This window comes from Nanorana parkeri, unplaced genomic scaffold (genome assembly GCF_000935625.1).
Source record: "Nanorana parkeri isolate BGI_ZX_2015 unplaced genomic scaffold, ASM93562v1 scaffold525, whole genome shotgun sequence".
NCBI classification, from domain to species: domain Eukaryota; kingdom Metazoa; phylum Chordata; class Amphibia; order Anura; family Dicroglossidae; genus Nanorana; species Nanorana parkeri.
The window spans coordinates 379,917-393,829 of NW_017306793.1; the positions used below are offsets into that span (position 1 = coordinate 379,917).

Sequence of the window (13,913 nt, forward strand, 5' to 3'; positions counted from 1 at the left end):
CCTGGTGCCGAGCAGCCATTCAAAATATGCTGCCCGATGCCGAGTGTCAGCTTTAGGTGGGGTGGGCTGGGGGTATGGTCGTGAGGGAGCTCCATCCATATGTGTATTGTGTACAACTCCCTTGCATCCCCTGTAGAGGTACCTGGACCAGAATGACATCACATTGTGGTTCCCGGCACCTCTACAGGGCAGCTGTACAAGCAATGCACATATGGATGGAGCTCTGTCACAGCACAGCAGCCCTCACTGGACCCCCAGACTGAGGATCCACTCCAGTTTCACGTAAGGTAGGGAGACTGGGTGGAAAAAAAGAAGAGAACGTCTGTCAGTGTTTTTGAAGGCCCGTTCATACTAGTACACTGCGTTAATCGCACAGTCCTGTGTGATTAACGCACTGTACCACGGAATCTCACCTAGTACGCACTCTGGTGCGCTAGGTACGTTGCATTGCCATAATTTTTGAATGGCACCCCAAAAGCCCCTCCTAACTACAGTGCGATCGCACGAACCGGAATGCGCGGTACCACAATGCCATACATTCCAGTACAGTGCGACTTGGGTCACGACTTAATGACCAAGGACAAATATGGGTCCTGAGGTTACACAGGCTGAGAACCACTGATCTATACTCCCTCAACATATTGTTTTTGTAATGTAGAAAATCATCTGCACTCCATACAGCATTGCAACCTGTGAAGAAAGTGGTGCTCGCAATGATGCCGTGCAAAACTCCAGATACTGAACAACTTGTTTACCAGCACACACTGCTGAAAAGCTTCTAATTCATTTGCTGTATTGAGGAAGCCGTCACATCATGTCAAAGAACAATGTTTCAGGGTCACGCAGGGCCTTCATCAGGTAACATGGTGACCACGGTGACCCTGTGTCTACCGGATGAGGGGGCCCTGCGTGACCCTGAAACGTTGTTCTTTGACATGATGTGACGGCTTCTACAATAAAGCAAATTAATTCGAAGCTTTTCTGCAGTGTCTGCTGGTGACCAAGCTGTTCAGTATATTGTTTTTGTATTGACAACCAGCAAGAGTTTCATTCAATTTTTGAACAAAGGAACTCATTTGCTTCCCAGATAACATAAATTTCAGATGTAAAAAAAAAAAAGACATGATTATTGTTTGCATAACCAAACTTAAATCTGTATATAGGCCATATGGAAAAAATGCAGAAATTCTCGTTCTCTCTCTGCGGCACATGCTTTAGCCTGCTATATGCTGCCTTAGGGTAACAGTAGAACATTAAATAAATGTACACTTGTGACCCAAAAGAGAAGGCAAAAAAGGCTTGGCTTTACTTCTCTTTTAAAAAATGTATTTCATGAAACTTCAGTCGATATACGGTATAGGACATTAATTGGGGTTTATTTTATACCTGCTTTGAATTCAGCATTAACACCGCCCTTTCTTTCCCCTTCTACAAAAGGAACAAAAGTCGATCATTCAGGATTTAAATGTTTTATTTGTACAAAAAACAATCACATCAAACTGTTTAAAGCAAAGAAAATGAGTCACGGACGTAGGTGAATTATCCATTTTGTAGACTGAACATCAATGGCTGCCTTCATTGTGATGGATGCTAAAGGATACCTGTAGAGGAAATATATAGGCTCTAGTTGCTGACCTCTCCATCGGTTTCCTGGCAGTCATCTGCTTCTCTAAAAAAAAGTCTAAGTCCTATTGTTGATTATCATCTCCAAGGTGCAACAAACAGCACCCCTGTTACTGAATATCTTTGCTAAGCGGACAAATAGACATAACAATTAGAAAGGATGGGGCATCTAACCTAAGCAATGTAGACTGTCCTCTAGGGACAAACTGCAACCATTTCAATAGGCAGTGTACATGGAAGCAAAAAACACTCCACAGCCCACAGGAAGGTAATATTCAGAAATACATATTATTGTAAGTGTGTGTAAAATACACATATATTACACACACAACATACACATACCACACAAACACACCACACACAGGGCTTGAAAATGTTTTCGCTGTCTCACCAGCCAGTCAAAAAATGTCACCAGTCAGCATGACTGCACTATAGCCTTGCGATTTATGTTAACATTATTTTAGGGACATGTGGAGCTTTCTTTTGGTGGTGTATAATCACCACTGGGGTTTAAACGCTTTTACTGCTCATCAGTTTAGTGTTATCAGTGATTAATGGCCCTAAAATTAATGCTCGCACTCCGATGTTTGCGGCGATATGCAACATGTGCGGCACAATAAGCGCAATCGTTGTTTTCGACACGTTTGTGTGTGTGGGGGGCTGGGGACTTAAACAAAAATGTAGTGTTTTAAAAAAAAATGTTTATGCTTTCATTTTTTTATCACTCTTTTTTTTTACACTTAACTTTATTGCTATCACATAGGGGAATAAGAAGTCCCCTATGTGATAGCCAATTTTCATGACAGGTCCTCTTTATAAAGACATCAGGGGTCTCCAAAATCCCTAATGTCACCTAGGGACCCCCAGAGAAGCTGATGAAGCAGAGATCTGCTTCACCAGCTTCTGAAGCTTGACAGTGACAGCAGAATGCGAAAGTGATGTAATATACATCACTTCCTGCATTCGGGGAGATTGTGTACTGATCTCCTGTCACAGAGCAGCCATGCCGGTCCCCGCCGCACCGGGTCTCGGGACTGGCAACGGCAGTGACAGCTGCTGCTAATACAAGCGATCGGACGTCTCTATAGACACCCGATCGTTTGAGTGTAAAGCTTCCAGCCGGCTGTTTAATTACAACGACCAGACGGGAAGCTACTCGTCCGGCTCCACCGTTCTCTCGTCACAGACAAGAAGATTTTTCAAGCCCTGTATGTGTGTGTACATAACAAACGGCAACAAGAAAAAAGGCTTTAGATATGGCATTGTCTTAGGCTTAGCTAGCTCACTTAGCATTGTAAACTGAGTGCAATAATAAAGGCTACTGTATAATTATTCAGTGGGGTCCAGAATGTCAGACTAGGTACAAAAGTTGTAGGCAGCTGTCTGACTTGCAACTGCAGGAAACCTGGATAAAATATGGATACACAAAGTCCCCACCACAAATGTAAGGCCAGAGTTATAAAGTACAGTTGGTAAATAAAATGGCTGTCTTCTTTCTAGACATCAAGCAAGCAGTGCTGAAACTCTAATGCCATAAGGTCACCTAGTCTCTACTTGCAGTAATTCAGTTTGAGAAGCAGGAGTTCCTGCATCCTTCTGGGAAGTTGATTCAAAGTCAACTGAAGCTACATTATCAGTGTGACTGTGTAAGTGTCCTGAACAATCAGAATTTTGATGATAAACCCCAGAAGCAGCTGCAGCTGGGTAGACTGAAACACCAGCAGGTGGCCATGTTCCTGGGACCCGTGCATGGTGGTATGGAGAGTACTTGTCTTGGAGACCTTCTGGTGGAGTGTAATATTGCTGGGTGGGATACGATCCAGGTGGTGGGTTTAACCTGGAAGGAAAAAAGAAAAGAAAAAATAGTCACCTACACATACCTAGCGTATCTTCCCCAGAGCCCCCGAAGACTCGATTTGAAGCTCCACATTCAGAACAACTCCTCTAACTGAGCTTGCAGGGCATTTGGGAAAACAGAAAAGATATGTATAAAAGGAAAAGTTAAGGCTGGACCCTGAGTAAAAAACTAGCGTCCTCCCGTCACCCTAAGCTCAGTATACCGCAGCGGATCCCGACATCGATGTCGAGATCCGCCCAGCTGCGTGAGTGACAGCTGGCTCTGCCTATCTAGAGGCAGAGCCAGCTGTACCCACCCCCTCCCCCGTCCGTTCCGCCAGTCAGCGCTGGTGGATCGGAGCGGGGAGGGGGGAATCCATCCCCTCCCCTGTCACGGCAGAGAGCCGTGACAGGATCGAGAAGTGAGCGAACGCCGGAATGTGCTCGCTCACTTCCCGATCTACTGAGCCGACCTGTGACAGTCTCATTGTCACAGGTCGGCTAGAACTATGAGGATGGAGTGATAAGCAGTCACCTCATAGTTCTCCTTTAAAACAGGGAAATGCCATCTAGTGACCATAATGTACTATTCCAACTAGGGATACATTAGTGTTGATATCAGTGCCGATACAAAGTATTTGGGCGAGTACTCGTACTGGCCCAAACGCTCCCAATACCAGGAAGCCGGGCATCGAGTCATTACACACTGCCCGGCTTCCGGATTGGTCAGAAAGTCAGCTCCATGCTCCCTTGTCATCAGGGAGCATGGAGCTGGCTTCCTGATAAGCTGGGAAGCCGACATCATCATGCTCCCTCGTCACTTCGTGTAATAACTCGCCGCCCAGCTTCCTGATTGGTCGGGAAGCTGGCCAAATCAGGAAGCCGGACGGTGAGTCATTACCAGCCCCCGGCTTCCTGATTGGCCAGAAAGCCGGCTCCATGCTTCCCCCTCACCCGGTGACGACGGAGCTAATCGGGAAGCCGGGTGAAGTCATTCCACGCCGCACGGCTTTTTTAATGGGAATTCCAGTATCGGTATTTGGCGAGTAGCGAAAAAGAAAAATTAAAGACATCGCTACTCGATACCGAAAAAACAGTATCGGTGCATCCCTAGTTACAACACTAGATTCAAACTGCAAAAAATGTATATTAAGAAAAGACATTTGTTTTTTGGCATTATTCACCCAAAACGAATGTTCACAGATATTTACAGGGTGAAGGGCTCTGCAAATGGTTGGTGTCAAGCACGGAAATGTGAAATAAAACAAAAGCACCATATTTATTTTAAATGTGCTACCCTCACCCCACTCCTAAACCAAATAATGGAATAGGGAAATTAATATTATTCTGTGGAGAACAAAAGCACTTCGTACACTTAGGGCCAGTTCACACCATATGCAGTTGTGATGACTGCTGCAGTCAAAATACATCACAATGCTTTCCTCCTATGGGCTTTCTTGTGCTTTAGTCACACTGCAATGGTGTGTATTAAGCACAAGAAAGCCCATAGGAAAGCATTGTAATGTATTTTGACTGCAGCAGTCAAATAAACGGACTGCATATGGTGTGAACTGGCCCTGAAATCTCTGCGTCAGGTTTCTTTGTTGTGTTTGCAAACACAGAAATGTTACTTTTAATCCCAAACTCTATATCATTTATTAGTACACAGTAATAAAGAATAAGGATCCTAACACTAAGGCCTGGTTCACACCTAGGCGTATTGCATATGCGCGTCTGTCGCGCGTTTTCTTAACCGCGTTGCGCGGTAAAAAAATCGCGCGACAAACACGCGTTTCCGAGGGTTACTTGGCTGTATCCCAATGGAAACGCGCAACAAAAACGGCCCAAAGTAGTACCTGTACCTTTTCAGGCGTGGGCCGTTTTGTAGCGCGTTAGGGACGGGCTGAAATACGCCAAGGTGTGAACCAGACCCATTGAAAACAATGGGATTTTCATGTTTGAGCTTTTTGTAGAGCGTTCGTCGAGCGTAGAACGCGATACAAAACGTTCAGGTGTGAACGAGGGCTAAACCCAGGGGTACACCTCTAACAACCTCAGACCATCCAGAATATGAATACTGTAATGAACCCCTACTCTCTGAATACGATCTTTGAGACAGTTTTCTATCCATTTACAGACTGAACTATAGCTAACAAACAGCAAAGTAGTTTCACAGCAAATGTACCTGAAGTACAACAAAGTTCACTTACTTTTTGGTTTGAGAAGCATTCCGCTCAGCCAATGTTGCAGGAATGTATCTCCAAAGTGGTATGTTCTTTAGCACTCTGAATGGTAACATCTGATCTATTCGAGACAGCAATGATTCGGAGGGATCCAAGAAAAAGCAACCACCCAGGCCATCTGTGTTGAAGTTAAAGAAGCCCAGCAGTGTAACTATCGCTTGCTACCTCTGTCATTTAAGAAACAAAACCCATTCTAACATTTATATCAGCACACAAGAACAAAATGTAATATATGGCAGGTTACCAGTCTTGTGGAGCCACAATCAAAGCTGAACCCCCAGTGAAATTCCAAGATCCACTTGCAGTAGTGCTCCCCCCACACTGCAAGGCTTTAGGCCTTGTTCACACCGAAAGCTGTGTGCGTTCAAGAGCGGTAGCTGCTGGAACGCACCGCGATCGCTGTGAAACTTCCCCCCCTGCATTGTATTCAATGGCAAGCCCTATTTTATGCGTTTGCAGTGGAACGCAATGCTGGCAAAGTTTTGCCACGTGTCCGATCACACTGCGGGCTGGGGGGGGCGTGGAAGCGGTGCCATTGAATACAATGCACCGCTACGCCCCCTCCCGCCCCAAAACGTGGGGGGAAGTTTCACAGCGATCGCGGTGCGTCCTACCGCTCTGGAACGCACACGCTTTCGGTGTGAACAAGGCCCAAATGCTTGTAAAACTGTATAAGTAACAGTTTTACTTATTCATGCATTACTCCCCCAAGCATCCTACACTCTCCTCTCATCTTCAATGCTCCGGGTTCTGGGCTGGTCCTGGTTATCCTCCCTTACAAGGCAGGATTGCTGGCCCTGCAGTGTATGTGATGACACCAAAGTGTCTGCGACCAATGGGGGGCTGAAGGGAAGAGGCTTTGGGGGACTGACCGTACTGTGGCAAGAAGGGATAAGGCAAGGGAAACTGCTTTTTAATGGTACCCTAGACGAGAACATGTATTTAACCCTTGCAGTATAAAGGGAGTCGCACTGCAAGGGTAGCTTTGGATTCTTTTCAGGGTTCACCTTTAAAGTGAACCTGTGGCTTTATCTTGCATCACAAAGTTACTATATCAACCTTGGGTACCATGTTTCTATGCTAAAACCCTTCATGTAGAAATGAAGTAAGGGCCGTTTATAATGTACTCCCAGCCAATGGGGTACCATTGAAAACAGAATTACATTCAAAAATGCATTGTGAATTAAAACAGACATTTTTCATTGAAAACTCTATGAAAAACCTTAAAAACTTACCCCCTAATACAAAAAGGTAGGAAGAATGTAACATGGTCATTTGATTTCCGATAGAGGATCTTCAGGACTGACATCAGAAGAATACTCATGCCGAGCGGCAAACTAGTTGGCTCTGAACAAGCGGTCTTCTGACATCAATCTACCAAACTCTTTTATCACAGGCTACATCAGGGATGTCCAAACTGCGGCCCTCCAGCTGTGGTGGAACTACGAATCCCATGAGGCTTTGCAAGATTCTCACAGCCAGAGACATGACTCCCAGAGAGAGATGCTTCATGGGATTTGTAGTTTCACCACAGCTGGAGGGCCGCAGTTTGGACATCCCTGGGCTACATCAACAATGCCTAGCCTCAGCCCAGAACCAACCATTATTAGGTTAAGGGGTTCTGTACCTTCATCCATTTTTAATACAGCGGTTTTGGCATCAGGGTGACCCAGTGGGCTACAGCTACGCCTGGATGAAATGCAGAAACATGGGCATCCAGGCTGTGCCCCGGTACACATTTTCTGAGTTTCTTCTCAGTTTTTGCCAGAATGAAAATTTGAAAGTAACCCAAACTTGTTAACACACTATTTTGATGTGGCTAATTCAATTAGGCAACCAATAAAGTGGGACACAGCAAAAGTACCCTATTGACTCCTTGTAAAGAAGTGTATTGTATATATAAATAAAAAAGGATACACATAGCACCAACCAGGGTGCCGCACACATTGCTGAGGACAGTGGCATGTGGTAACAAGAGGGCAAAGATCAGGAACAACACTGGCATGATCTTCATTGGCACTATAAATCCACAGAATATAAGACGTCTTAGACTTGTGCGGAGGGTGAAGACGCTGATCATAGAAAAAGCCACCACTGTAAATCCTTGAACGCTGACATCTGCTTGAGGGTTGAAGCCTGTGGCAATGACACCCAGATACAAAGCTCCAGCACTCACGGCAAACAGCGGTGTAAGGAAGCAAAACTTCACTGTACCAATGTTCTCCTCAAATCCTCCACCAAAATACCAGATCAGAAGGATGCTGCAAACCATGGTAGGTAGATCCTCAGTAAAATAAATGTATGTGATCAGTCTGTGGCCTGGAAACACATTAGAAATTAAGAACAAATATACAACACATAACAAGACATACTTAGGCTGGGTTCACACCTAGGCGTATCGAATATGCGTGTTTGTCACGCATTTTTTACAGCGATTCGTGGTAAAAAAAAAACGTGCAACAAACGCGCGTTTCCGAAGGCTACCTGGTTGTATCCCAATGGATACACGCAGCAAATACGCCCCAAAGAAGCTCCTGTACTTCTTTGGGCGTAGGCCGTTTTGCGGCGCGTGCCTACGCGCTGTAAAACGCCAAGGTGGGAACCATGCCCATAGGCAATCATTGGTTTTCACATGTTGAGCGTTTTACAGAGCGTAGGAACGCGCTGTAAAACGCCCAGGTGTGAACCAGGCTTTAGAGATGGCAGTGATGTTGCTTCGAACATCACAAAAACTAACGTCCCACATACATACACAAAATGCCTTCAAGTATGATGAGACAATGAGACATCAATTTGTTAATGTCATGAGACAGTGCGATGGGACGTGCGCCAAAACATTGCCTGCGTTCCCGGTCCACTGCAAATGCTAAAAAAGGAGCGTGCAGCATTTTTTGCGTTTGCAGTGGACCAGAATGCAGGCAATGTTTTGCCACACGTCCAATCGCACTGTGGGCCCCCTCTGCCCCAGAACGAAGGGTGGAGTTTTGTGAGCGATTGCTGTGCGTTCCAGCAGCTGCCGCTCTGAACACAACGCAATGGGTCCTGACAGTGTTGCTTGCCTTCATTTTTTTTCCGTTTCGCAAAAAGACGCAATTTAAAATATTTGTTATTTAACTCCACACAGTTTTATCTTTTAGATTTAGTCAGAAAAGTATAGTTTAATATTGATTTGATAAACATTTGCGCAATTATCGTAGGACCTACAAAATTAGTAGCACCATCTTTTTATTCTACTGGGCCTGCGCTTTCAGAAAATATATGGTTTGGGAGGGTCTTTTACAAACTCTAAGGCTGGGTTCACACCTCAGCATATTGGAAACTCGCGTTTGCCGCGCGTTTCTTACTGTGCGGTTTTACATCGATTTGCGGTAAAAGAAACGCGACTTTCCGAGGGGGTGTCCGGCTCATAACAGCGGGATACGGGCATTAATACGTCCCAAAGAAGCTTATGTACTTCTTTGGGCGTATGGCGTTTTACCACGCGATCGAACGGGCGGTAAAACGCACAGGTGAGAACCATGCCCATAAGCAAACATGGGTTTTCACCTGTTGCGCGTTTTACCGAGCGTAGGAACGCGCGGTAAAACGCTCAGGTGTGAACGGGGCCTTAAAGCTGCAGTAGAAAGTAACAAAATAAAAGAAAGGTGAAGAATTACAAAAATGGGTGTGGCCAGCTGAGGTTAAAAGCATTCGAGGCCTTGGCAGCGAAAGGGTTATAGTGGAACTTTGACCTGTAAAAAACAAAAAAAAACTAATTCTAACAGGAAGGTGTTTTTATTGCAGAAAAGACATTGCGTTACTAAAGGATTTGGGAATGTGCACACAATTAAATTGTGTAACGGCTCACACTGAACAGATCAGCATATATTCTCAGAGGGCTAGAATGAAATAACTCCCATGTGCACACTCACCGGACAATCAAGGTGGCACAAAATGATAACCTAGAAGACGACTGGGAGAAGATAGACAGATGAATATTCACAGACTTTAGATTTACCAATGCTATGTAATACGAGGACCTACCTAATACAGGGGTGGACAAAAGAATATAGAATTCAGGAGCCAGTCTGTCCAGCTCCATTGGCAACAACTAGAGAAACCCTCAAATGCTAGACAACAGCTGTCATTTGTAAAGAGCATTGGCGACTGGCGACTGGAATTTGTCCAGCCCTGACCTAATCTATCCAATACATTTGTATCAATCAGGCAGGCCCCTGTACTATAGTTGTTGGTAGATCTAAAGGAGATTGTACAGTCAGATTGCAACGTGTGGTGAGCTTCAGGTCTCATTCACACAGCTTAGAGTCTGCCCGTACAGATCCGTGCATGGCTGTATCGGCCGTTCCCAGGAAGGACAGGAATCACACGCAGCACCTGTCCTTCTCGGGAACGGCCCGATACAGCCGTGCACGCCGAACGGATCTCTACGGGCCGACTCTAAGCTGTGTGAATGAGGCCTAAAAGCTCTCTCATTTTCCTAATCACCAATGTCACCAAGACTAAAAACGAGGGTAAATCCAAAATGTAGACTTGCCACCAGAACGGAAATAGAGAAAACATTTTCAGAGTCCATTCACACCAGATGAGTTGGGAAGGCGTTTTTCAGCGCATGCACAATGCACAACAATGAAAAATACATGAAAATCAGTGAGGCCAGTTCAAACCAGCACGTTGCGTTGCATATATCCATGCTGAAACACGCTCTAATGCATGCAAAAAAATTAAAAGGTTGCCAGTGAAACATAAAAAAAAAAATCTAAATAGAAATGTAAAAAAACACATTGCAGTATAGTGCAACGCAGCTCAGCAGATGTAAAATTGTGCACCAGCACATGCAGCAGACTTCGTGCATGACAACGCACAGCACCAATACAGACATTATGGTGTGCATGTTCCCTCAGCGTGGACACGTGTTACTTGTTTACATCATATGCAATGGCATACATTTTCAAACCCCCACATGCATATGAATTGAAAAAAAATTAAGTTTGCAAATGAGTTTAGTTTACACCCCCCCCCAAAATACACATGATGCATTTTTTTTTTTAGCACTGGAACACATGTCAACGTGCATGCAAAGGGCAAACCATCCCTAAGAGGGAATTTCCCTTATACTGAAATATCTTCTCACTTCCTGTTGAGTTTACAGCACAGGAAGTGAAGGGAAATGTCCCTAATGATCCACAGATGACCCAAAACTTTTTTTTTTTTTTAAATCTTTTAGCTATACTTGAAATCATATACTAAACAATTGTACATACAAATGTTGCGAATGCCATTATGGGACAGCAGCAGGAGCACAATTCCCTGTTACAATAGAGGAGTCGTGGATCTCCTGCTCCGTCTATAGGAAATAATGATTTGTAGTGTACACTTGTCCATCATTCCCCCCGACGCTGATTCCAATACCTGCCATTTTTTCCAGCACCTCGCCTCCCAGGTCCAGTTTACTCCAAACACTTTCTCCTCTGAACTGCCTCATAAGCGCCGGTCCAGAGATCGCTAAAGACAATAACATGGTGAGAGTAGTGGCAGGGGTCAGGTGGAGATCGGGGAGGCAGGATACAAGAACTTTCCTCCATGATGAGGAGTTTTGCGGTCTCTCGTCTTCCATTGTGCGAGACTTGTTTGTCCGCCCGCTGCTGCGCTTCCGCGTTCCATGTGCGTTCCACCTGCCTTCTTCCCTGACAAAACGTTTCCTGCATGTGAGAGGATCACGTGGTGTTCTAGAGGAACCAACTAGTCCCGTTTACAGAACGGAATTAAATGTATACGGCACTCATGGGTGTTCTTGTCCCTCAGCATTGTCATCCATTGTGCCCGCCTCCCAGCAGATCATGGCTGACAAGCATCTGATGAACGCTAAACAGCCTAAACTCACAATCCGGGGATTATGGGGCATCAACTACAGTGACGTCAGTAGGTTCAGACTCAGAAATCTGCAGCTAGCTTGAGAAATGAAGAATCTGTAATCATAGGCTCCTAGTCGTTTTGCTTCACGACAGGTTCTCTTTTTAAAATGTGAGTGCACCTGTAAACATAAGTATACTACTGCAGCAAAGTATTCATTCCCAGACCAAGAAAGCATCTCAATGTATCCCTATGGTATTTCTGGGCTCGGTTTACACCAGCGCAGTACGTTCCAGGACAGACCAAAAAAAAATACTTCTGGTCTCATTTTCTCTGGTCTGGAATGCACTGGAACGCATGGAAACGCATACAAACACACTGGAACGCACTAAGGGCTTGTTCACACCAATTACAGTGCGTTCCAGAGCGGTAGCTGCTGGAATGCACTGTATCGCATACTAAACTTCCCCGTGTTCTGGGTGGCACATTCAAGCAATAGCACCGCAGCCACGCCACCGGAACGCGTGGCAAAATAATGCCTGTGCTGCTGCATTTTTTTTTGCGATCGCACTGAACCGGAAAGCAGGCATTGTTTTGCCATATGCAATAAATGGCTCCATACACATAGCTGCGTATGGAGCCGTATTTTTGCGCTGCGTAAAGATGCGCAAATAAATTGGAACCGAGATGCGTATTTTACGCGTGTGTCCACATATACGCATGTGTGTGTGTGCATATACGTGCGTACAGTGCATTCAAGTTTCTATAACAAAAGATGCATTCTGGGATTGCATACATTTTATGCATATACGTGACTATGCGTACAATTTTGCTCTTGCATTGTGTGTGAATGAGGCCTGACAACATTATTAACCACCTCCGGGCCGGCCGTAGTAAAAAAACGGCCGGCCCGAGCTCTCTAGATCTGAGCGGGCGTCTTTAGACGTCCGCTCAGACACGCCCCCCCGCGCGCGCCGCTCGATTTACCAAAAAACTGGGTAATAATAAATGTTTCCTAACATAATGTTAAAAAAACTTTTTTTTCCCCAAATTTTCTGTAATTTTTCCTAATTATAGTAAAAAATAAAAACCCCAGTTGTGATTAAATACCACCGAAATAAAGCTCTATCTGTCCCCAAAAAATGGTATAAAATTCATTTCAGTACAGCGCTGCATGACGGAATAAACGTCAGTCAAAGTACCGCAGCGCTGAATACTGAAAAATGGCCTGGCCAGGAAGGGGGTCTAAACACCTGGTCTTGAAGTGGTTAATGACGATGCAAAAATTTGGAAATGTTAATATTTGTCATTTGTTTCATTCGGATGCATCCGAATGTCCGAAAATGCCAATTTCCGTCCAAATGTCAGTTCAGACAAGAACGAATGCGCATGTCTAGTCACCAAAACAATGATCCCATTGGAAGACTTTCCCTCTATTTCTGTTCAGGTGACAATTGAGATTTTGGCATTTCCCACCATTTTAGTAGTACAAAAGGTGAAGAGAGTGAATCCTGAATGTGGAGGGCTACTGCCGCTCAGTATAAAACCTCTACCTTGCTACAAGGCAGATTCTACACACAGCACTGTATTTCCAGGTGCTGCAGGAAGGAGAGCAGCCGCTTTCCTTGTCCGTTCACAAAAAGCCTTGTACATTTTTCTGGGAATATGCAGAACATTAACCGCTTGAAGACCAGGTGTTACACCCCCTTCCATAAAGTGAAATTTAGTGCACAGAAACTGAATATAATGGCAAATTTTTTGGTACAATATAAAAGACGGGGCCACGTCGGGCAAATAGATACTAAGCATGTCAAGCATCCATGAACCCACCAAAAACTACAATAACCAAAATTTTCCATAAGCGACGCTTTAAATGCTTTTACGGCTCATCAGTTTAGTGTTATCAGTGATTGATGGGCCTATAATTATTGCTCTCACTCCGATGCTCACGGCGATACATAACATGTGTGGCGTAATTTTTGTTTTTGCATGTAGGCGCATCTGACCCTGGTTTGTTGTTGTATGTGCGTGCACGTGGGGAAAGGGGAAACTTAAAAAAAATATTTTTTTGCATTTTAAATTTTTTTAATGTTACTTTAATTTTTACCTTTTTTTTTTACACTCAGCGTTATTGCTATTACATAGCGGGCTAAAAAGCCCCTTATGTAATAGCACATATAATGTGACAGGTCCTCTTCATGGAGACATCAGGGGTTTTTCATACCCCTAATGTCACCTAGGGACCCCAAAGAAGATATCTGCTTCACCAGCTTCTTCTTCTGGCTCTAAGGGGTCGTCCACACCACTTCCAGTGCGTCCTGGCCCGATTCTGGACGGAACGCACTGCATCACATTGCGTCC

The 13,913-nt window shown here is 44.7% G+C and overlaps 1 protein-coding gene across 1 annotated transcript; it reads right to left on the reverse strand.

Annotated features, from left to right (window-relative positions):
* Positions 1-3,017: 3,017 nt before the first annotated feature.
* RHBDD2 (rhomboid domain containing 2) lies at positions 3,018-11,368 on the reverse strand. The gene is made up of 4 exons (XM_018561462.1): positions 11,112-11,368; positions 7,620-8,021; positions 5,670-5,820; positions 3,018-3,460 (listed from the first exon to the last, which is right to left on the reverse strand). The coding sequence occupies exons 1-4, from the start codon at positions 11,314-11,316 to the stop codon at positions 3,163-3,165; spliced, it is 1,056 nt and encodes a 351-aa protein (XP_018416964.1). The 5' UTR covers positions 11,317-11,368; the 3' UTR covers positions 3,018-3,162.
* Between the last annotated feature and the right edge of the window lie 2,545 nt (positions 11,369-13,913).